The sequence below is a fragment of the Sceloporus occidentalis genome, unplaced genomic scaffold (genome assembly GCF_023333645.1).
Source record: "Sceloporus occidentalis isolate IW3139 unplaced genomic scaffold, rSceOcc1.0.p SCAF_8, whole genome shotgun sequence".
NCBI classification, from domain to species: Eukaryota; Metazoa; Chordata; class Lepidosauria; order Squamata; family Phrynosomatidae; genus Sceloporus; species Sceloporus occidentalis.
The window spans coordinates 48,570,461-48,596,212 of record NW_028316988.1 but is presented as its reverse complement, the minus strand read 5'-3'; the positions used below and the strand labels follow the sequence as shown (position 1 = coordinate 48,596,212).

At 42.4% G+C, this 25,752-nt stretch overlaps 1 protein-coding gene across 2 annotated transcripts; it reads left to right on the top strand.

The window, feature by feature from the left end:
• The first annotated feature begins 1,212 nt into the window (after positions 1-1,212).
• On the top strand, positions 1,213-24,163 carry CLIC2 (CLIC family member 2). Of its 2 annotated transcripts, XR_016282195.1 has the most exons (7): positions 1,213-1,588; positions 5,825-5,934; positions 8,691-8,816; positions 13,766-13,872; positions 17,250-17,431; positions 18,019-18,714; positions 22,757-24,163. XR_016282195.1 is itself a non-coding variant. In XM_089536604.1 (6 exons), exons 1-6 carry the CDS (start codon positions 1,532-1,534, stop codon positions 18,178-18,180), a joined length of 744 nt encoding a protein of 247 aa, XP_089392730.1. In that variant the 5' UTR covers positions 1,213-1,531; the 3' UTR covers positions 18,181-21,365. The 2 variants fall into 2 exon arrangements, 1 of the variants encoding a protein (XP_089392730.1); XM_089536604.1 differs by lacking the exon at positions 22,757-24,163 and having other exon boundaries at positions 18,019-21,365.
• The last annotated feature ends 1,589 nt before the right edge of the window (positions 24,164-25,752 follow it).

Below are 25,752 nucleotides of genomic sequence, written 5' to 3'. Positions count from 1 at the left end.
ATTCCCAATTTGTTGTTCACACTATTCTTTTATTAGAACCACATCTCTGCACATGTTGCCCACATGTGTCAGCACTGCAAATAAAGTTGGAGTCGATCATGTGAATGTATTTGAAGCATGCTCAAGACATTCAGAGTTTTATCCCAGTTTACCCCAGGTACATCTCCATCAGTTATTCGCCCAGCCAATAATGCAAATCTTTCAGAAAAACTTTTAAAAAACAAACAAACCCTGAGTTTATCCTGAATTTTGTGGGGTTTTGACAACCCCCCCCCCCCCAAAAAAAAACTTAATCGGATACATTCAAAATTAATGTGAACAACACAGATTCAACCCAAATTCTACTGGGATTATTTACACCATCTGAACAACCACCTAGTCTCTGGAGCAGCAGAAAACAAGTTTGCTCCGTCTTCAGTGTGGATCATGCCATTTTAGTCACATAAGAATCCCCACTTGGGCTGCATCCATGCTGCAGAGATAATGCAGTTCAACACCACTTTAATTGCCATGATTACAGAATCTTGGGATTTGTAGTTGAAGCCCAAGAACTCTCTAAGAAGTATATCACATAAACAAGATCAGGAGTTTATCCTGTGAATATCCTGGAATAATTGCATAATTATGTGTAACGATTTCACACGATGTCACACAAAACCTGCCATTAAAGTGGTCACAACGAAGCATTAATGCACATCTTTTTACTTTTGGAATTTCAGCGACAATGCATTTCCGATATCACTTTATTTGCGCAATTGCATGTGATAATCATTCGCACAATTACTCGCCATTTCCACTCCATTTGCAGGATGCTTTAAATGCACTTTAATCTCTTTTTAATGCCAAAATCAGCCCCAGTGTGATAAACTCCTGAGAGAAAAAGCTAAGTCTCTCACAAAATGACATATCCAAGGATTCCATAGTACTAAGCCATGGTAGTTAAAGCAGTGTCAAACTGCATTATTTCTGCAGTGCAGTCTTGAACATGAGTTTGCTACTGGTCTCTAGGATGTGCTGGGAGGAAGAATCTGCACCGCCACCCCGAGTTTAACAGGGAGATATTAAATAAGCAGTCTGTCAAACCATTGAGGAATGGGAAACTTCCCAGCTTCCTTCCTGTGATAGAAACCTTGGCAACTGTGGTGTTATAGTAAGAGGACCTATTCCGGGATGTTTCTCAGTCAGGGCAACATCTGGCCTCCTTGATAGACCAGAGAAGACCACAGCATGTCACTTGCTGATAACCCCCACTGCTGACTCACGACAAGGAGGAGGTCGCCCAACACACCTCAACACCCCTTGTGGATTTCAATTCTGGAGAAAGGAAGGAAGGAAAAGCAAAGTGAAAGACCGACTTCCAGCCGAGTGACGGTCATCCTTGGAGTGGGACACATCTTTTCCAGAGAGGGCTCGCTGTCCGGCAAAATCACCACTCAAGACTCCCATCTCCTTTGCTGCCAAGGTTTGTCGAGAGGCAACCACTGCAAAAGAACCACCAAGGAGCAGTGACCAGTATTCTGAAAGACGGAGGATGGCAAGCCGGCTTCATAATCCCTTGAAAGAACCAGAGATTGAGCTGTTTGTAAAGGTGAGGGTCACATGGATACAGGGGTGCCATCTGGGTAGGACATGGGGCAGAAGCCTCGAACCCTGCTTAGCAGAATGAGCAAGTGGGTCACCAAATATAGCACAGTTGGCATACTGTGCATGGAAGTAAGTGCAGAAGTATACATCACCATCTAAAAAGAGAGAGGGCATAAAAGCAGTATCTCCAAAAATTTTATTAGACTAAAATTATATACGGTTGGCCCTCTGTATCCACTTATTCTTTATCCATTGATTCAAGTATCCATGGCATGAATATCTTTTTACAATTCCAATAAGCAAACCTAGATTTAGCTATTTTATATAAAGGCCACCATTTTACTATCCTTTGTATTTAATGGGGCTTGAGCATCCATGGATTTTGGTATCCACAGGGAGTCCTGGGACCTGGAACCAAAACCCAATGGATACCAAGAGCCCACTGCAGTTGCATGACTGAACTAATGTGGAAATGGTTTGTTACAAGCTACAACCTACCAAAAGCCCTGGTTAACTGCCCGAGTATGGCCACTGAGTATGGCCTCACTGAGCAAAAATTAAGCTACTGAACAAGATACGTGAAATGTGTATTGAGCAGGTCTACAAGAGGTTAGCAGCAAAGTGAGTTAGGCTTCAGTGTGTTCTCAAACCTTCAACTGTCCTGATTTCAAAGGGACAGCCCTGATTAATTCTCTGCTATCCCACTTTTCCAGATGCTTTTAATATGTCCCAGTTTCTTTCTCTGCCTTTCTTTCCCCCCTTTGTCCTAAGTTTCTGTAGATTGCTGAAAACTGACTTGAAAGTGTAAAAGTAGTTTGCACTCAATTCAGCAGAGAGGAGAGGAGGCACTACAATCTTAATAATAATAATAATAATAATAAGTTTTATTTATAAACCACTTTTCCGCAGTGATCAAAGCGGTGTACAGGTAAAAACTGCAATGACAGAGTAGATAATACAGAATAAAAATTGCAATACATAAATAAAACTTCAATAAAAACATTACAGTTATACAAATTAAAACCATTACATCAAATCCAAGCTAGCTGAGTGCAATCGATAGTACAGTACATATAAGGGGGAGTCACATGACTTCAAGGAACATCGGGGAAGGCTTGCCGAAACAAGAAGGTCTTGAGTCTCTTTTTAAAGAGATCCAGGGAGGTGGTGGAGCGGAGCTCATCGGGATTTGGGAAGGGTGTTCCAGATCCTAGGGGCCAAGATGGAAAAGGCTCTTTGCGAGGTTGACACATATCTCGCCATCGGGATCCTCAGCAAATTCTTCCTGGCTGACCTGAGTGTGCGGGGCGGATTATATGGGGAGAGGCGGTCCTCCAAGTAACCTGGGCCCAAGCCATCTTGCCTTCCCAGTAGTCTCAAGTAAAAGCAAACTGCTGTAGCCACTCCTAGCTTGGGTGTTCTTGTTCATTAATAACTGTTGCCATCTTGACCGCACTGTGATGTTATTTGGTGACATCAGAGTTTTCCTCTGTGAAATGTCGGAGGCTGTGTTTTTCGTGTTGCGGGTCTCCAGTGTTTGCTTGGGTCTCAGGCTTACAGCAGCTTGGAAGCACTCTGTGCTTAGCTGGATCTGGTTGGCTGTATAGGGCTCCTGTTAGGATATTGTTTTGCTGGTGCTTGCGTTACTTATCAGTGCCATCGCTGCAAACCACATATCATAGAAAATTACTTGTGGGATGCTTTGTTGGGGATGGGGTTGGCTCATGCGTCAGTATAGTAATACGTAGGCTTTGGGCAGTATGTGCCTTGATGTTAGTAATGGTGGGCACCACCTCCTGTTCTACTCAGGCAGCAAAATATCTTGGGACAGTCCTGGGTGTCGTTCAAGGAAAACATAGATCTGATCTCTGGAAATAAAGCTGATTGCCCTTAGTGCATTGACTCATTTTAAAAAAAAATAGAAAGGAAATGAAATAAGAAAAGTCACCAATGACTGTTATGGAAAACTTTGCTAAATTTCCCTTCCACGCCTTCCCTCTTGAGACTCGCTCCCCCGTCCACTTATGTTGGCATGCACAACTCCCTTCCTGCCGACCCACAATGCCACCAGCCCTGTTCTTCTTCTTCCAGGGCTCCCAACCAGAAGCACTGGGTGTTCTCCTCAATGATCTTTTATCTCACTTCCCAGAGGCCCTCACCATCATGGTCTGCAAAGATAAAGATTGCCACAATAGACTGAAAAAGCACACAGAGAGTTTTCGTTGTTGCTTCCACCCCGATACTGTTCCACCAACGGAAACCGAAACAATACGCTATTTGCTTTGAAAATAAAATATAAACAAAAATTAACAATGTTCAGTTTCCAGAGAAGGAGCATCTCTCCAAGATTTGATATGATGAAACAGGCTCGGTCAGTCTTCCCCTTCATAGTCTATTCTAGTCCTGAAGTTAAACGTTGCTACACCCAGCACCTCTTTTTTTGCTTAATTTTGTGATATTTGTGGGATATTTAGATTTTCTGTACTTTTGCTCATTCATGAATCAAAATGTGGGCCGTAGCTAAGAAATCAGAAGACAAGATTTGGAAGGGCAGCTGTGAGGAACTAGATAAGATCATCAAGTGTTTGTTGTTGTTGTGTGCCTTCAAGTCCTTTCTGACTTATGGCAACCCTAAGGCAAACTGATCACAGGGTTTTCCTGGAAAGTTTCTTCAGAGGGGGTTTGCCATTCCCATCCTCTGAGGTTGAGAGAGTGTGACTTGGCCAAGGTCACCCAATGGACTTCCATGGCTTGCATCAGGGGTTGAACCGCGGTCTCCAGAGTCATAGTTCAATGCTCAAACTCAATGCTTTACACCAGTAAAGATATACAATTAAATTTTAAGGTCAAAATCATCCATGCCATAGTATTTTTGATTTCTATGTATGGATGTAAAAGCTGTATGGGGAAGAAAGCTGACCGAAAGAACAGTGAACTCATTTGAAATGAGGTGCTGGAGAAGGGTTCTAGGGATACCGTGGCCTGCTAAAAAGGCAAATGAATGGGCATTAGAGTCTGAACTCTTACTTGAAGTAAAGATGACTAATCTGAGACTGTCTTACTTTGGACATATCATGAGATGACACGACCCACTGGAAATTACAATGATGCTCAGTTCAAAAGATGGCAGGAGGAAAAGAGGGAGACCGTATTACAGGTGGATTGATTCAGTCAAGGAAGCCATAGCCCTGTGTTTGCAAGACTTGAGCAGGGCAGTTGAAGGCCAGGGAGGTTGGAGGTTGCCATAAATCACAGTTGACTTGACAGCAAATAAAATAATCAACAACAACAAATCATAGGGTATTCTATGCAAGATTTATTCGGAGGAGGTTCACCATTGTCTTCCTCTCAGGCTGAATATGTGTATCTTGCCCAAGGCCACCCAGTGGGTTTCCTGAGCTACGTGGGGTTTCAAAACTGTCTGTCCTAGAATCCAGCACTTAGAGCATTATATGAATGGTATAGAGCAAAGTATTGTTTGTCCCATTAGGATCTTGCTCTCTATTGTTCTAGAAAGCATGACTAGAAACAATTTGTTTTGTTGGTTAGATTTATATTCTGCCTCTACTCCAAAGAAATATCAAGGTGGCATTCTTTTCCTCATTCTTGCGTCCTCCAACAAAATCTGTTGGGCTGATTATGACTGGCTCAAAGTCATGTTAAAATGGTATAGTGATTTGGGTGTTGATCTAAAATAGGATGCGCTGCGTTCAAATCCACAGTCAGACACCGAGTGAAGCTCACTGGGTGGCTGAGCGTGGATTCGAAACAAGTACATCCAATTTTGGATCAACACTCAAATCACTATACCATTTTAGCCACCAACATGGGGGAAAAAGTGGGGAAAGCAGGTTTTTGGCTAAATATTTTGGGAAATAGCAAGTGTGGTACAGGCTGCCTCAGGAGGTGACAGACTCTTTCTCTGGCGGTGTTTAAGTAGAAGCTGGGCAAAGACAATGTAGCTACCTCCAATACCTGCATTGATTTGGGGTTGCACTTGCAGAGTCCAAAGGTCCCTTCCTCCTTGAAAAATTCTACGTTTCTACAACCTTACACCATAAATAGATGCCAGTATTATGTGGGGTTTTCTCTGTGGAAGAAATGTAGTTCTGAATCTCTACAACACATTTTCTGCATTACCTACAAGATGTACAATTTAGGACTTTGACTATATTTTCATGTCAGCATTCAACCAGAGAGACAGGTCAATGACTGCTGTCCCATTTTGCCCTTGTTGCAGGCTGGCTTGGATGGAGAAAACATTGGAAACTGTCCATTCTGTCAGAGTCTCTTCATGGTGCTGTGGCTCAAAGGTGTCCGATTCAATGTGACAACCGTGGATATGACGAGGTAAGCCTAAGAAGTTGGCATATGCCTCCTTTAGACACAAGGGTGTCATTAGAATGGCCAAAAAAGAGGAAACGCTTCTCCAAACATGCATCTGGAATGTATTTGGGCAGAAGAGGACATGGATCTGCATGAAAGTTGAATGTGTTAGTTTACATATATGGACACGTATTTATACATCTCACCATTGTAGGGACCTATGTGCCTGTTGTCCATGTGCCACGGTCTCTACTTTCCCTTCTTTTGAGTCTCACTCCTTAAACCAGATGGGGTGAAATAGTCCTTTAAATAGAGCACTGCCCTCTGTAAAGCAGGACTTATAGCCATTGTGGTCATCTTAGCCATTACTAGCCACATGAAGCTCACTGTTTAATAGTTCAAGCTGAGTAAGTTTTGGACCATGCTATCTATCTAGAACAGGATGAGCAATTTGCGCCCCTCATGCTGTTGGATATTAATATCCATCAGCTTGAGCCAGTATAACCAGTGGAGGGAACTGTAATCCAACAATATCTGAAGGACCACATGTTGTCCAACCCTATTGTGCAGCAACTTTTACTTCATCATACATTGCCTTTGAATATGGAGGGACTATTTAGTTATGACTCACAGCCGCTGTCAGACCAATCTTTCTCTGCATGAGTGTGCCTAATATCCCTTTCAGATGCTGTAGCCTGTGGCAGCATGTTCCTCTACATTAACGACGCATTCTATTAAATGGTACAGAATTTATGGCCAATCAATTTGGCGGCTAAGCTATTAAGCAAATTAAGGAAGCAGAAGTAAAAATGTATTTCTGTCCACTGTCTCCATACTGAGAGGAATAATTGTACAAACCTCTATTACATGTGCCTCTCTTAATGGTCTTCCCCCCCAAATTTAAAAGTACTAATTTTAGGAAAGAATAAACTATAACACATGTCTCTGAGCATGTGCCTTCATTGCTTAGGAAGCTATTTAGAGTCCCGACTAGTGGTTCTCAGCCCTTGGTCTTCCTTGGACTGCACCTTCCAGAATCTCTTTATCATGGCTGGGGGCTTCTGGTAGCTGAAATTCAAAACAAGATTTTGGCTGCCACACTGCAGAAATTTCTAATTGGAACTCCAATGATAAATGGGGTTTCTTTTCCTTTTGGAAACTTGCATACAAAAATGCCTGTACTAAAAACCATGTGCTTAACTAATGGGTTAGGGTGCAACAATCCTGGAGACAGGGCCATCTTGGGATTCCTCTCTTTGAAGCTTTTCTACCGTTAAGAGTTGTTTGACAGTGGAATGGATTGCTTTGGAGGATGGTGGACTCTGCTTCTTTGGAAGTCTTTAAACAGAAGTTGGATGGGCATCTTTCAGGAATGCTTTAGCTGTGGATTTCTGCATGGCAGGAATTGGATCAGATGCCCCTCATGTTGTCTCCCAACTGTGTGATTCCACAAAAACTGCTAGTGCAGAGAAAACCATTAGTCCAAGCCCCAAGCACTTCCCATGCACAGACACAGAAAACCACTTTATACTAATTTAATTTTGTAAGAGATAGACTTTTATGCTTGGATAATTCAAATATAACACTGCATGATTTGTCAAAACATTTCATGTTCTTATATTTGCAATTGTTGTGTCATCTAAGATGGCAAGTATGGCTGGGGTATGAATGAAGATTGACTGAAGGAGTAGAATCGGGAAAGTGAATTTTGGCTGAAGTGAATTTATATAGGGATGGGGATTGGTGAGAAATGCATGGACAGTGCTGTCAGTACTTGCAGTTTGTTAATGCTGCATGTGAAAAATGAAGATTCAACCTGGATTCATCCTGGATTCTTTTACCAGTGTGACTAACCCCTGAGAGAGAAGCTATAGAAAGCTATAGGGCTCCTGGGGCTGCCTGCAACCAACTGAGTAACTCACACTCTCTCAGTGCTCACTTCTTGTCAGCAGAAGCCCACCAAATGCTTAGACCATGTGCATAGCAGAGCACAAAACACACAAGCAAGCATTCAAATAATCCAGCCAAACAACCAGCCATAACCCCAAAGACATGTTGTCACTATATATTCTGTCTTTTCAACCAATCCTATGCAAAATGCCTGTTTTCATCTCTCGGTTCTCTGTTCAGTGAGCTTTGCCATATTAAAAAAGGGAAGTTCTCTAGAACGTCTAGGGTTTAGAAATAATTCAGCTAGAAACAATTAAAAACGACATGCTGAGAATGCTAAAGGAGCACCGTGATTTTTTTTGGGGGGGGGGATTCTAAAGCGGAAACTCATGTACCCCAGAGGCATTTAATGGGATTAAAAACAAAAAAGAAACAAAAAAGTGCATGTCTGAAAACAGATGAAGAGGAATAAATGGTATTAAGTTAGCATAGGAGTTTATCACACTGGGGCTAATTTCAGCATTAAAGAGAGATTAAAGCACATTTAAAGCATCCCACAAATAAAGTGAAAATGGCGAGTAACTGCACAAATGATTATCACACGCAATTGTACAAATGAAGTGATATCGGAAATGCATTGACGCTGAAATCCCGAAAGTAAAAGGATGCACGTTAATGCTTCTTTGTGACCACTTTAATGGCGGGTTTTGTGCAATATCGTGTGAAATTGTTTCGCGTAATTACCCAATTTTTCTGGGATATGCACGGGATAAACTCCTGATCTTCTTCGTGTGAAAAACTCAATAGTTAAAACCAGTCATGGGGTGGTGGTTGTGACAAGAGCAATGCCTTCAAATGTCTATTTACTCTTTTTTGCTGCTACTGTTTAGGAAACCAGAGGAGTTAAAAGACTTGGCACCTGGGATTAAGCCTCCATTCTTGGTGTTCAACAAGGAGCTGAAAACGGATTTCTTGAAGATTGAAGACTTTCTGGAACAGACTCTCTCACCACCCAAGTACTGTATTGCCTTGCAGAATAACCTATGTTACTTTCACTTCCTTCCAGCTTCAGGTTGCTATAAGAAACAATGCCTTCCTATTGATTTCAGATGCATGTAAATTCAGTTGTGGTAGGTGGACAAAGCACTTTATACACCTTTTTAAGATTAAGTGCTGGATTTAAAGAGCAACGAACTACAGTTCCCCGAATTCCATAGCACTGAGCCATGGCAGTTTAAAAGTGGTGTCAAACAGGATTATTTCTGCAATGTGGATGCAGCCTAAAAACATTAATATTACAAAGGCTATATCCATAATGGATAGTATGGAAGAGAACCAGTGTGGTATAATGGTTTGAACGCTGAGCTAGTACTCCAAGAGAATGGGGTCAAATCCGCATTTGCCCATGGAAACCCACGGAGTGACTTTGGGCAATTCACACTCTTGCTGATGGAAGGATTTGGAGAGCTGTGGTCCACATAGGTAAAGCTTCCAAGTTCTGCTTAAGCCTTTGAAGATTTCTGTTTCCTCTCTAGGAACTTTGCAGAGCCCATAGAAAGACAATCAGTAAGGTTTTTTTTCCTAGCATGGAGACTCATTGATGAGGAAGGATGCATCTTTCTGTTCTGTTGGTGGTACTGGCATAGGAGTCTTTATTGGCTTGATATCAGGACTAGAATAAAAGACACCTGCCATTGTCTGCAACTGCCAGACTTGAAGATTTGCATTAATTGGCCTTGGAACTGAGAAATGCCTCCCTTTTTAATTTTATATTTCTTTTAAATTTATAAATAGATTTATTTACAACACGCACTGCAAAGTTTCAAAAAGTAATACTTCCTATAAAAGAATGTCAAAATTTTCTACCTAGTTGCGCTAGAGGACCCAGAGATTTCTAGAGAGAATGTATTAATCAAATCCACGGAAAATCAAATCTGCAAAAGTCAAAGCCACAAATGTGGAGGGCAGACTATTGCCAGGGGTGTTCCTAGGGGGTGCAGGCCACACCAGGTGACACCCTAATGGGTGTGTGTGTCTGAAACCACTGCTCCCAAAACATCTTCCTTTTGGCAGAAATGGGCTGTGGCGTTCGTTTGCATCCTTTGAAAATGCTGATGGTGTGAGTTGGGCAAGAGAAAGGAGAGGCCCCAGGTGTTTTTTTAATGAAAAGTTTGTATTTAACATTTTTTAGAATTTTTAAAAACTTTTAATGTTTTTTAAATGTTAATTTTTTATTGTTTTTAAATTAGAATCATAGACTTGTAGAGTTGGAAGAAACCACAAGGGCCATCCAGTCCAACGCCATTCTGCCATGCAGGAACTCTCCATCGAAGCATCCCCTACAGATGGCCATCCAGCCTCTGTTTAAAGAACTCCAGGGAAGGAGACTCCACTACACTACGAGGAAGGAGTGTGTTTCTCTATCAAACAGCCCTTACTGTCAGGAAGTTCTTCCAAATGTTGAGGTGGAATCTCTTTTCCTGGAGCTTGCATCCATTGCTCCGGGTCCTAGTCTCTGGAGCAGCAGAAAACAAGCTTGCTCCCTCATCAATATGACATCCCTTCAAATATTTAAACAGGGCTATCATATCACCTCTTAACCTTCTCTTCTCCAGGCTAAACATCCCCAGCTCCCTAAGTCTTTCTTCATAGGGCATGGTTTCCAGACCCTTCACCATTTTAGTAGCCCTCCTTTGGACACATAGCTCCAGTTTCTTACCATCCTTTTTGAACTGTGGTGCCCAGAACTGGACATAATATTCCAGGTGGGGCCTGACCAGAGCAGAATAGAGTGACACTATTACTTTCCTTGATCTAGACACTATACTTTTAGTGCTGCAGCCTAAAATTGCATTGAGCTTTTTAGCTGCCGCATTGCACTGTTGACTCATGCTCAACTTGTGCTCTACTTCGACTCCTACGGATGCAAACTAGCTGTGCCCTCTTGCAAGATGACATGGAGAGTCAACTGTTCCATTGGCCTCCAGATGACAGCAAGAGCGAGACAGCTCCTCAAAGGCATCTGTTTCCCTACTGGATCAGGGAGGAAATGTGTTCAGTCGAAAAGACTGAAAAACAATGGGAGGAAATTCTCTGTTGAAGCAGGCAACAACTGGGGAGGGCTTGGAAGGAGATGAGATGGAAGAGCCCCAGAAAAAAGGAGGCGCAACAGAGAAAAGGATGTCACAAGAAAAGTCACAGAAGTCACTTTACGCATACCACAATGTTTTGCACACTTAAAAAATAAATTTACAACTTCAAGAAACCTGCCACTCCCCAATTGGTCCCAAAACAGTGACTTTTCCAAGATCTGATCTGGCAGGGATTCCTCCTCCACCTTTTGTTTTGCTTTGCTTTTGGACCCCAGGCTTCTTACAGGACAAAACACCTGTAGCTGAGCCAAGAGAAATATTCATGGCCCAAACCAGTGGGAAGGTAGCCAAGATGCGCTCATACTTGGCATTCTGTCTCTGAATTGTCCAGCTGCAGCTGCAGTAAACAAGAGGCAGTTTTGAAGGACTAAGCACTTACAGAAGAGCCTCAGTTGCACTAAATCACTCATGGGGGAAGGGAGGGATAGATAGATTGTGTGTTTGTGTATGTCTGTTTGTTGAAGGAAGGAAGGCAAAGAAAATTCTCTTAGGTACCTGCCCAAGGGTTGCCAGATTACTTGTGTTGTAAGGACCCCATGGTGTTGAGGGCATGTAAAGGCTGAAGTACAGCAAGCCACGTAAAAAAAGAAGTACAGCAGTTGTTGCTTCTTCCACCAAGAGCCGATAAGCTTGGTGTTGTAGCTTGGCAAGAGAGTACTGCTACACACAAGCAAGGTCCAGGATCAATCGCCAGTGAAAAATAGGAAAAAAAAGTGAAGGAGGAATGTAATAGCACCTCTAAGAGCTACAATACATAGGCCCAAAGTCCTGTGTCTCCGCCATCCCTGGCCAGGATCAGACGGACTAGACACTGATCCAGTGGTTCTGGCCCGATCACAGTCCCCAAAGCCCTTAACCCATTATAAAAAGCCCAGCTGTTTGTGGCAGTTTCTCTGAAACTCCATCGTGACAGCTGGCTGATCACAACAGCCCACATGGCCTCTTACCTGCCACTTTGCCATCTTTCCTAGAATAGCCCTGCGCGCGCACATGCACACACGCACACACGCACACACACACACACACAAGGGTCATTCAGATGTAGGATTTTTTAGCACAACAATGCGAGTCATCTCACTCATGTATTCTGAGTTTGTTATTCACACTATGGAGCTGCATCAATGCACGTTTCTGTACGGAGTCGACGATGCAAATGCATCCGGAACATGTTCAAGGCATGCAGAGTTTTATCTCGGGTCTATTCAGGTGGTAATTCACACTATTGACGATATGGGTATTTTTACAAACTCAGGTGAAAAACTTGGTATCGATTATCCTGGATTAAGTGGGATTTTTTGGCAGCCCTGCCCTGCTCAAACTTAATTGGGTGCATTGGGGATGCATGTGAACAATGGAGATTCTACCCGGATTCATCTTGGATTATTTTCACTGCCTGAATAACCCCATAGATTAGAAAAAGGCTGCCCTTTTCTAGTACACTTCTAGTACACTGCCCGAGTATTCTAAGCATCTTATGAAACCTCAGATCCCAGGACATAGAAGTTAAACTGGAATCATAGTGATATAACTGCTTTGTATGAACAAGACCAATTTATGTTTGCTTTTGCAGGGAAAGCTGAACAGGAGAGCGGCAGTAGATGGTGCCGTTTGGGTCAAAAAGGAATATTGTAGGATTGAAAGAAGCAGCTTGGCGGCTGCACAGAAAGAGCTTGCAGGACACATGGGGTCCCAGGCTGGGGGTCCATCCTTTAGGTTATATCCCCAAAAGACAGCCTTCTCTGTGCTTCACTTCTCCAGTTATGCTGTGAAGGATTTAAAGGCTTGTTTGAAAGCCAAACCTCTTTCACTTTCATGGGCATAATAAAGCATCAAGAGACATACAGCACTGCCCTCTGATGGTTAGCAATTTTATTACAAAGATCTACAAATCTGTTTCTTTCCACAAGTTTTAGATGGAGACGATCAAATACACATGCAGTATGCCACCATCCCATTTTGGACTACAGTGCCCATCATCCCCAACTAATATGGACATTAGATCCACAGGTGTTTATTAGTTAGATTCCTAGTGTGCCTTTCCTCTGATGAACTGAAGGCTTCATCTATAGTTCCTCCTCCCTACTTTATTAACACTTCCACCTTGTGAGGGAGGCCAGGTTGAGAGAGACAGTGACCCCAGTCAGCTTCATGGCTTTTTAAAGAGTAGAACCTGCATCTCTTAATATGCACAATATTGCAAACAAGGGGCACCGATAGGTGCGTATAATTGAGGCGGTGAATCTATAGTCCAACATTTAAGAAGGCTATCTGAAATCCTTGACATCTTTGGGAGATTGGGCCCAGCCTAGCATCTTGGAAAACTCATTTAAAATCTGAATTAAAATCTAGAAAGGTTTAACTATCCTAATGACATTGAAACAACAGAATACCACTTGGCTACTATTCCCATCGTCCCTAACATTGTCCATTTGGGGTGGGACAGAAGTCATAATCAAACATCATATAGAGGTATGATTGGAAAATGCTGTTCTTGAGCACAAGCGGGGAATGTATTGGAAATGCAGTCCAAAAATATCTGGATTTTCAAATATAAATGCTATGTTCCTCACCAATGCTCCAGGATGGTTTGCTTGCCACGAAGAATGTAAATTTTCTTACTCCTCACTTTACATTTATTTCCTGAATAGCCAAAGTTTAAATCAAAGTTGAGCCATAATCACATTAATTGATTTAAAATCTTACCCCAATGTTCTTTGTTTCATGAGATCTCCAAACAACACAGCAAACTGCAGTCCATGACCTGGAGCTGTGTAAGCCTTCTCTTCTAAATTAATGCTGAACCTCTCCTTTAGGTACCCACGGCTCACCCCAAAAAACCGAGAGTCTCTGGACGTGGGCAGGAACATCTTCGCCAAGTTCTCTGCATACATCAAGAACCCTCACAAGGAAGCAAACAAAAGTAAGCACAAATAATTTCAGTATTTTTTTCCCTGTGCAGATATTTTAAATTATCTCTTTTCAGATTATTACATCAAATTTCCTTGGAAATTTTTGCAGGTGATTGTAAAGAAAGCAAGGGGGGGGGGAATTGGAGCATTGTTTACCCGTACTCTTAATCTAGTGTATAGAAATATGCTATTATATTGCTTCCTTTGATGAACAGGTTAAAACAAAGGAGACACCTGGTGAACAGGTGTGGAAAGATACCAGCTCCTACAGAGGAAAGCATGGTTGGTGTGGACTTCTGCAACCCTGCTCTCTTTGAAGGGGTCCCTGGTTAAGGTATAATTTGGCCATAAGAAAGGAAATCAATAATTGCCATCAATAGGAGCACTTGAGCAGCATAAAGAGCAGGCACACAGATGTCATTGATAAGGGATTCAACTTGAAGCAGGTTTCCACAGGCCTCTCTCATTGCTCTACAAGAGTCCTAAACCATCTGCTCCCAGAGTCCTAAAGGCTCCTCCTTTATCTTTTTCCTGACACCACCATCATCATTATTATCATTAACATTTATTTATAGAGTGCTGTAAAATGTGCACCGCACTTTACATAGTATAGGTCAAATAAAATAAAAATAATTGTATTTACATAGTAGAGGTCAAATAAAATAAAAATAAAGCCTGCCAAGCAACGCACAATCTAAAACAGCAACATTACAAGATTAAAAACATCTCTAAAATGATACTAACTAGTATTAAAGGAAGCAAAAGAACCTGTGATAGGGGAGTCTCTGATCTTTCCAGACCTGGTTACGATTCACAGTGCCAGAAGACAGACACTGCACCTGAATCCGGAGATTGAACTAAAGCACAATTGACTAATAGGTTAAAACTGGACCGCAAAGGCAGTCTTGGAATTAATAAACCACAAACCAAATATTGGGGGGAAATTATGTAAAAAGGGAGGAGTAAACTACATAGCAATCCACAGAAGAACCAAAGAGAATTATATTCCAGCAGGCAAACAACGAAGCAAAGTCTAACATTCCAATGCTTCACCAGATGTTAAGTAGGACCATCAGGACGCAAGAAGAGAGCATGTGCAGAATGCTACGGCACATAAGGTGTCCACACATGACATGTAGCGTTCTTTGTATCGCTTTAAGAGTCATGAACCTTGGAGAAGATTTTGGACCGAAGATCACCCTACGCCAATTAACTGATCCAAAAGCCTTCAGAGTTTCTAGACTTCTGCAGAGATGCAGAGTTGGTTAACAGGTAAATTGGTTTCCCACCGGAGAAATTAATTGATGGTTTTAGAAGGCTAGCTTGCAGCCAAATTAGTTACCAAGGGAACTGAAACCAGATCCTGAACAGAGCAGAAAGTAAAAAATAAACTGAACATGTTGCTTTTTAGGATCACTCGGGCCACACTAAACACAAATACTGTGAAAGTCAGCTTTATGGTGGGATACATTGTCTAATTTTGTATTTGTACCTATATAAGCATACATACGTTTTTAATTAAAGTGTGTGTCTTCCTTCTTTTTGGGTAGTTAATTTCTTATTCCTTTTGATACTATGTAAATGGACACCCTCTGACAAGCAAATGCTGTTGTGGTGAGCCTTCAAGTTGTTTCTGACTTACAGAGACCTTAAAATAAACCTATCATAGGGTTTTCTTGGCAAGATTTGTTCAGAGTTTTGCCCTTGCCTTCCCCTGAGGCTGAGAGAGTGTGACTTGCCCAAAGTCACTCAGTAAGCTGCATGGCCGAGCGGGGAATCGAACCCTGGTCTCCACAGTTATAGTCCTACGCTCAAACCATTATACTACACTGATCAAAACACCTGCCAGCATTTCACAGTTGGGACACTTGTGGCCAAGTACCATCAGAGTGTGGTCAAGATGGCAAAGATTACTAATGAGAAGGCACACACAACCTAGGAAAGGCTGAAACAACATGCTTATGCCTGAGCCTACTGGAAAGGACAAAACTTCATCTCTTCCTTTCCTTGCCCTTCTGCCCATGTCCAAGAGCATAGATGAAACCCATGACATCCAGAAATCCCACGCTCAGGCATTATTATTATTTAGAGATACCCAACGGCATGGATGGATGGGAACTAAACAGCTTAGTGAGACCTGAGGTTGTTTGGGGGCCACATAAATCTAGCTGACTTCTGAGGATCATTTCCAATATGAAAATTTTAAGCACTTCCTGAATTTGCAATCCAAACAGATTTTTCTCTGCTGAGGAAAGAGAGGATAAACATTCATTTTTAAAATAGGTTCCTTCCAATGTCTGTCCAGCAACAGAAGGTACGCAGAACATATGTATGTACAAACAATATGAAAGAAGTTGCTATTGACGTTGCATCAAAATATCCCAATATGATTTCTCAAAGAGGTTGTATTTTTACTCTTTTACTTACTGATGATGCTGTCCGCACAGATTTTTTTTTTTAAAGTGAGTCAGCCTCCCATACGTTTTACGACACTCTCTCATTCCAAGTTTTGCAATTTTATTGCAAGATTATATTGTCCACGATAAAAGCACTGTGTTGACCTCTTATAAATTTTATGGTAGTCACCCAATTAAGCAATAGCTGCGTATAGGAGCAAAATGACTGTGGGGAAATGGGCCAAACACTTAGGCCTGTTACAGACTGCCAAAATAAAGCTGCTTCGGGTCTCTTTAGAGGTATGCTATTTAAATGATGCATGCATCCTATGAATCTGGAAGCTGCACCAAAGCTGCACTCCAGTGCTTAGGAATGGAGTGTGGCTTTGGCGTGACCTCCGGACTCTTTGCCTCCTCTTCCTCCTCCTCCTCCTCCTCCTCCTCCTTTGCCTCCTCCTCCTCCTCCAAGGCTCCTGACACTGGCCAATGGCAGACTGGGGCTGGAAACTAGGATAGCCCCTGCTTGTCTGCCATTGGCCAGAAGGCTTAGGAGGCAAGCGCTGCCCCTTAAGCCCCACGCGCAAGCGCGCGCTACTGCCGGCCCTGGCCCAGGCAAGCGCCGCAGGCTGCGCAGCAGCTGCGCTGGGGGGGAGGTGGAGGAGGAGCGGTGGAGGCGGAGGGCAGCGCGGCATGCCGCGGCCATGGAGGAGGAGGAGAAGGAGGTGGGTGGCTGGCCAGCCGCGGTAATGGCCACATGAGCGCGCCCGGCCTGGAGGCTGGGCCCGGGACAAAGGCCGGATTTGGTGGGGAACCGGGCCTGGGTGGGCAGGGCCCCCCAAAAGCGGGTTTGTCCCGGGGGCCACCAGGATATGGCATCCCTACTTAGGACCCATGCATCATTTAAATAGCATACCTCCAAAGAGACCCGAAGCAGCTTTATTTTGGCAGTCTGTAACAGGCCTTACATTCTGCGGTTGGTTCTTCTGATTCAGATTTGGAGAAAGCTTTGCTGAAAGAGTTCAAGCGCCTGGATGATTATTTAAGTGCCCCACTCCCGGAGGAAATTGACCAGGACTCCACAGAGGAAGTTCTAGTTTCTCAGAGGAAGTTCTTGGATGGAAACTGGATAACCTTAGCTGACTGCAATCTGCTGCCCAAACTCAACATCATCAAGGTGAGTCTGTTTGCTACTAGGCTCAAAGGCAGGGCTGGCCCAACACATGTTGCCATTTGGGGCCAGGGCAGCTGGTGGCTTCCATGGGTTTAGAATTAAAGCGGTTTGACAAAATCCTGGGATTTGTAGTTTGGTGGATCTCTGACAGATCACCAAACTACAAATCCCTGGATTCCACAGGATGGAGCCATGACAGTCAGAGTTATGTGAAACTGCTTTAATTCTGCACTGTGGATACATCCCATATCAGTGGGCTGGTAATTCTACTCTGGATTTTACTCTGAATTGTAATGAAGGTGTCCAGGCTGAAGTATACTGGGAAATATACTGGCTGTCACATAACGCAACTGAGCAGGGAATTGCTCACTTTCCAGTGGAATGTTGTGTGTGCAAACTAAGCCTATTGCAGAAGCATGAAAAAGGCCACCACAAATATCTCACCAGACCCAATTTTAACCCTTACTTAACTGTGCTATCTCTTTTCGCTCATGAGTACCAGCAACAATTTGTGCTTCCACCTCCCTAAAATTAATTCCCATCACTTTTTCTCTCTGCATGTATTCTCCTTCTTCCTTTCTGCAAAACAGATTGCTGCAAAGAAATACCGCAACTTTGAGATCCCTTTAGAGATGACAGCAGTTTGGCGCTATCTTCACAATGCATATGCCCGCGATGAATTTAGTCACACCTGCCCAGCTGATGAAGAGATTGAACGCACTTATGCCAGCGTGGCCAAGAAGATGAGCTAAGGGTTGGATTCTGGATGGGGCATCATTTTCATTGGTGCCTGAAATTGCCAGCTCTTCATCCTGCTGGAGATTCCTGCCAGGGAGTGCTTTCATCATTCTAGCCTTGAAGAAGCACCCCAGCCTTGGATCACAGCAGACGTTAAGGAATGCTAAAATGCTTTAGAATAAGCCCCTTTCACTCAGTCTCTTCTGTCACATCTATCTTCCTATGGTGAGCTATGTGAGTTAGATTTAAATGCTTTACACATTTTTGTGGTGGCAGAAGTAGCAACCTGCATATAACTCTTAGTTATGTGGCTGGTATGGGAAGGGTGTGAGTTTACCTGCCAGGTTTAGCGCTCTTTTAGACAACATGCAAGAGGGTCTGTTCACTCCAGCAGAAAGTATCTTTACTACTTCCAAACATGCAAGAGGGTCTGTTCACTCCAGCAGAAAGTATCTTTACTACTTCCAAACATGAGAAACACTAACTCCTGAAGAAGTGCATGGCATGCTTTTGAAGAGGAAGGCCCTACCTAAGCTTCGAGGAGGAAGGTGAGAAACTAATTCTTGCAGGCTTGTTTAAAGCTAGTTGCACATATTTACCTGCATTACACTAGTTGCCAGTTGTGATGTTGAGTCTCAGATATGTATGGCTCTCGGTGTGACATGTTGCACTTTCAGACAGACCCTTCATGGGAATTTAATGAACGTCCTCCTCCTCCATTCTGGTTAGAGAAGAAGGTGTGCCTTGGAGCATATAATGTATTTCCCCCTATCCAGATTGCTAAAAGTGGCACTAGGATAGGCATGAATAACTCTGTATCCCAGGGCCTATCTTACCCTTAGCAAAGAGTGGTGGTCAGCAGATGCCAGGAGGCTATAAGCAAGGCATTGGGAGAATCAACTGCCAATCTGGTTGAACTCCATGTACATAGAATGGGAGGGACACCATCTTGTTTTGTGTCTCAAGCATCAAAATGCTAATATCCAAACCCTGATAACAGCATTCTTTCTCCTCCATCTTAAGTCCAACATTTATTATCAATGACCAAGAGAGAGTCTTGGAGGGAAAGAAGTACTCAGTGCAACAGCATTTGGACAAGGTTTGGTTTGAACACATCTTGGAAATCCCATTGCCTGTATGGGAATGTGAGTTTGCCAACCTAGTAAACGAGAATGAAGGGCAAGCTAGAAATAATGCAAGTGTATTTATCTTTAGAAGGAGGAGGCAAACTAAGAACAAGAGAGTTGGCAGAAGATCATAGCAGGTTCAAACACTCTGCAGTCAAACCTCTGCAGTGCTCATGCTTCTAGTGGCGTTCTTCATAAGCGGCACCTACATAAGTAAAATGCTTGCCAGTTTCATGCAGCTGTGTTTAGACAGGTAAGGAGTGGCCCATCGCTACTCTGCTGCCCTCACAACCGTGGAAGGTAAAGCCACCACAAAAGATTCTCACTATGATCAGCTGTTCAAACAGAAAAAAAATCTTTTCTTTTTCTCTGTGTGTGTTTTAAAAGAAAACAGTTCAGTGTGTAGTGAAGTTAGTGATCTGAGATAGGAATTTCAAAAGACATCACAGGCAGGCAGAAACTGGGTAGGTTATTCCATCTCTCCTATATGATGATGAGAAACTTACATCTGTTGATGACTGCCTGATATCTGTAGAAACAGTAATAACCACATTCTGCTATTGTCCACCCATAACCACATTCTCTGTTGACTCCATCCCAGTTGAAAAGATTTTGTGGCTTCTGTTTTGTTTTTCAGATTATCATTGCCTGCTGTATAAACAGCTAGCATAGGAGATACTGTATAAGAGTAATAGCAATGTGTATAATTTTGTCTGAAAATATATAAAGATATAAAATGCACTGCTGGAAGCAATCTAGGAAGTTTCACAGGAATAACTATGTTTAAGGGGATGAGGGGTTGCAGCAAAACAGAGTGTCTTGAATACCTTAAAAGATTAATGTGGCATAATATGCTTTCGTCAGCCCCAACCCACTACATCACAAAACCACCTGGAAGCAACTGTAGCTTAAGCTGCAGCTGAGCACATATTTTGCATGCAAAAGGATTCAATCCCTGCTGCTTCCATTTAAATGCAGCAGGTAGTAGCTAATGGGAAGAATTTAGGAGTTTATCACACAGGGACAATTGGAAGTGTAAATTGGGTTTATCCCATGAAAATTGTGCATGTGGGATTAAGATTTTCACTTGCTGTCACGATTAAAGTAACACTATCCTGGGAATATCCCGTGAAAATCACACACATTCGTGATAAAGGTTTTCACATGAAGTCTCAATCAAAAGCAATTAAAGCACCATTAACCCAGGAATAACCAGGCAATAAATAGCAACAAATAAGTCATGGGATTTTCCTGTGAATGATTTGTTGCTGTTTATTGCCTGGTTATTCCTGGGATAATTGTGCTTTAATAGTAATTGTGCGATTTTCACAAGATAAACCTTGTTTAAACTTAAAGATGAAGCAGCCACCTTGGAATATAGAGGTGTTAGGAGGTGGTAGCCAAGTGTTGGAGACAGCTGTCTTCTGTGTGGTATGCCCTATAATTCCTAAGCTGTCTTCAGGGGTTATGAAGGATGCTGTCCCATTATTTTCTATCCTATTATATCCACAGTATTGAGGAAGAGTTCCTCTAACAGGCTAGGAAGGAAGTGTTCCTTATTCTTCACCTCAAGCATCCGAATGGGTATATGTATATGGGTATATGTATACCTATGCACATGAGTCCAAAACCCTGCTATACAGCAAGTTGAAATAAACTGCATTGGGGTAGCAGGAGACAGGAATACAGGAATTGGCATCTATATGGTGAAGTATTCCTTTTAAAAACAGAGACAGGGAACTAGTGGCTTTCTACATGTGTGGCACTTGCTGGATGGGGTGATGTTAGTTGGAGTCCAACAATATCTCTATGGTTCTGCTCCAGCTAGCAAAATATCTCTGCTACTAGTCAGAACAGACATCATAAAACTAAATGGACAAATTGTCCAACCTGACTTGTCAGCCTTATACAACAATAAATGTATTTGACTTTAAGATATTGCACGATGCTTCAGAGAGAGCTCCTGAACTTCCTTTACTGCACTAAACAAGGACAATTCTCTTTTCAAATACAGATTCTCTAGTTTTCAGTGTATTACTGTAATGTTAATAAAGTTTATTTTATATACAACATTCACAACTTGACCTGGATGTATGTATGGGATTTACAGCCAGCGGTTCCTGGGGTGTGTGATGTGGGCAGAATAGAAGGGGCACTGTATGGTACCCACCAGCCCTAACTGGCAACAAGGCTCACTAAAACCAAGTCTAACCAAATATAGACAAGTCTAATTAAATATATCAGGAAGACAACTAGACCATAGCCCTGTTCAGACATTAGCGTACCAGAGAGATCCTTGCTTTTGCTGAGAGCCCTAGAACCGGACTTAGTGAATACAAATATGGTACGGTCTTGAGGGAAAGGAGGACAGAATGAATCTGACAACTTTATGGATGAGACTATGCATGATCTTTTCAAACAATACTGGGCTGGTTTCCACATCAGCAGCTCTCTCGCCACCAGACTATCTACCATGCTATTTAATCTCAAAAAAGAATGAAGAATTCAGATGCTTCAACTAAAGCAGCATTGAGATTGAGGAGAGCTCATATGTCAAGAATGAAACCCTTGCAGGAAACTATTAAAAACTTGCAGGATAGAGAAGAGGATCAGAAGAATTTGCTAAGACAATTAAATCTGTGGTTTTGTGGGGTTGGGAGAAAGAAAGGGGGAGGGCTTCTATTTATACAGTGGATTAATAAAAGATGCCTAGAAACAGAGCTTAAGGAAGAGACTGGGAGAATACACAGATCACTTGGCCTGAAACCCACAAGCTTCTGATATTACAAAAGATGCAACTGTCAAGTTTGCCCATTTCCCCAGCAATCACAAATATTTCATTTTCTCACTAACCTCTGTTAAAAGGAGTTTAAAAGTCAAAAGGTATCAAGATCTTTTTTTGGCAAAAACACTGCAGATGAGACAACTCTTCAAGCCCCATAATGAAGTATACTGTGATCTGCAGGAATAAAACATGCTTGGGGATTTCCCTTCAAGTTACTGACTTGTCATGTTGGGAAATCAAGGATCACAACAACAATTTCTCTACTCAGATCCTGCAGATATGGCCTATGACGGATTGCAATTGGAAATTAAATTTCCTGGACTTTGATAATCTTCCAGTCCTCACATGGCCAGAAGAACAAGGGGCTGGCCTGCATGAATAACCCCTCCATACCATCTGAACTAAGAACAACAAAATGACAGCCTAAGACTAATATCTTCCATTTTTTCCCCTCCTGTATGGTTTTTAACACCTTGCTTTGGTAAAGAAGCCAATAGAGCTGTGAAGGCTTGCAGCTTGTGGATTGTGCATTTTGGTTGGCCCAATAAAAGTATCCCTGTTTGGTGGATTTTGCATATTATTGGACATGGGAATGTGCATTGCACAAAATAAAACAATAGTATTTACATGATGAGCTATTTCGACCAAGTTGTGACAAATACCCACATTGTGTTACAGCTCAGCAGTGACCCCTGCAGCATTGGCTAAGCAGGAACCATGCTGGACAGCCTGAAGAAGCATATATCCTGTGCTTTGTCTTTGAATAAACATCCCAAATGTAAGATCTTTCAAATAATATTTTCATACTCACTGATAAACTTCAGAACTGACCATCTATGTGCGAGGATTTGGTTCGGAGTTGTTGTTGTTTTTTATTAACTCCCCTGCATTTATCCTCTTTATGCAAGCAGTATAAGTATGATCTCAAAACTAGAAATATAGACACCAGTGCAAGAGAGAGGGAGAGAGATCACTCACACACAAACAACAACATTGAGATGTTTATTCAGAACAGCAAGAAATAGCAATGCAGTTTACCTGTCACAGGAGAAGCATCATGGGGTGAGCTCATGCTACAGGATGTAAAAAAGAAAATCATCCTAAAAACATTCATGTTAATTGGAATGATCACAAGAAGCTGAAACAGTTTTCGAGAGGGACCCAATCATTGGTCATTTCAAAGCCTAAGTGTATAGGTAGTTCATTAGCTCATACAGTGGGCCCATACCATTTGACATTATCCCCACAATTGGCTGATGGCACAGGCTAAGACATGATTGACTTCCAAGTTGATGCTGGCACCAAAGTAACAATAGGATGTATAACCAATCACTTGTTCAGAACTTGGAAACCTTGTTTTGGAATACAAGCCCCCAAATCCCCAGGCAATGGCCACGCTGGCTAAGGGATGACCGGAGTTATAATTCCAAAAAGCACTGCTTCCAACATTTGCTGTGACAAAGTGAACAAACTGGCTCTAAAAAAGAAGCATTTAATGCTGAAGTATTAATTTTAGACTCCCGTACCCATCAAATCTGCTTTTGCAGAGACTTTTTCTTGCAGCATGGGGCCCCAGCCAATGCTATGCATCGATATTGCTAAATAACAGGTAAACCAAAACAGCTCTCTTCTTGCTGCATTTTGCTTCTGTTGTTTTGCCTCAAGTTTGGTAACAGAAAGAAAACGGGGTGACTTTTGATAAAGGAGGCACAGTTGGGCATCTGCTGAGGAGGAACATGCCACTGTAGCAGGCGGTGGGGATGCAGTGGCACTACCTTGTTCCAGAGTGTTGTTTCTGTGACTCTTTGCTGTCGCTGTTGGTTCACTTGTCAGCACTGAGCATGCGAGCCAGAATAAGAGTGAAGAGATAGATCAGTGCTTTCCACTTGCCTTCTGCATGCCTCCCCGGCTTCTTCAGCTTCATGCAGGGTCATAAATTCACAGCAGCAGAAGAGATCATGATGAGAAGGTGAGGACCCATAATGGACGTCTTACTCAAGGTCCCCTCAAAACAAAGGGGCAGAGGGGGGATTCAATAACTGACAAATTTCAATGATGCTTCCATTGTGTCAATTAAAGGGCTAGTTTAATTCCCCTGCTCCTGAAGTCTCAACTTTGGCAAGTTTATTCTATGCCCTGACAGATTTTGAAAATCAGGAGCCACTGTTGAGAGCTGGTGTGGTTTTCTGGTTAGAGTGCTGGACTTGAGAGGTCTACATCCAGGTTTCCACTGAGCTAGAAACTTACTGGGTGATCTTGGGCCTATCGCTTCCAGCTTGATCTATCTCATAGGGAAGAGAAAATGTGAAATATGGGGGGAAATGAGATATAAATGTAACTAAACAAAACCTCACTCTCTTTCTCATTCTGTCTGTTATGACATGGACAGAGCCAATATCTGCGTTACAGCATATTTATTATGTCTACATTATGAATGTTCTCTCAACTCCACTTCAAGGTGCCATCAGTGCAATCTGACAATGCAATGCAGTATAGGGTTCTTTCATATAATGACATGGCCATGGTTTATTTGAGATGAAGTGCTGCAGTGAAATGTGGCTGTGAGCAGACATTCCACATTTTGGACAGGCTGGGCCCAAAGAAGTTCTCTAAGGGAGATCTGAAGAAGCAGAGACTGATACAGAGAAAAGGCCAAGCAGTTCCTTGCGCTTAGTTGGTGACACAGTACTTCCAAAAACAAGCTGCAAAAAAGGAGAAAAGTGGGAAAGAAGTTAAAGTCAAGAGAGAATCTGCAGACTTGTTTATTGACTATGAACAGTTATAGTGACTGCGGTGCTAGAACTCCTCTTTATTCATGTGATAATCATGGGATAATTGTGACATTGCACAAAATCATGTGATAATCATAGCATTATCGCACAATATTGATGGAAGCATCCTGCTATGCTCCCATCTTTTTGTTGATGTAAAAATTCCTTAAACAGCAGCCCCTTTCCAAGTTTTCAGGCAGAGGAAGCTATTTTCCAACCATATGTTGCCTTGTCTTTTTGAAAAGGAGTTGATGTCATGGAGTTCCTGCATACCAAATATGTGGTCTACCATTAAGCATCCCATCCTCAGAAAAATTTGGGTGAACAAAACAATATTTTGCTATTTTGGAGAAGCATATATGTTTGCCTTAGATCAGCTGAAATGATTTGCCCATGTGGCCCATATTTTCAGTGATCCTCCAGACAAGGCATTCTTGTCTGGGGCACCTTTGTAGTCCTATCAAGAAATAAGGATGATCCTAACCAACAAGGATGACTTGGTTGATGGGGTGCAAGTGGTGGGATCCTTAGGTGGAAGCGACCATGTTCTCCTGGAGTTTGTTATACAATGGAGAGGAGAAGCCAGCCAGAGTCAGACACGCATCCTAGACTTTAGGAGAGCGGATTTCAGTAAACTTAGAGAAGTACTGAGGGCGATTCCATGGTCAGAAATACTAAAAGATAAAGGAGTTCAGGACGGATGGGAGTTTCTCAAAAGGGAGATACTGAAGGCACAATTTCAAACAGTTCCAGTGAGAAAGAAAAACGGGAGGTGTCTCAAGAAACCAGGATGGATGACTAAGGAACTTTCAACCGAGTTAAGTTTGAAACGGAACATGTATAAGAAATGGAAAAAGGGGGAAATCACGAAAAAGGAATTCAAAGAAATAGCAGGCATGTGTA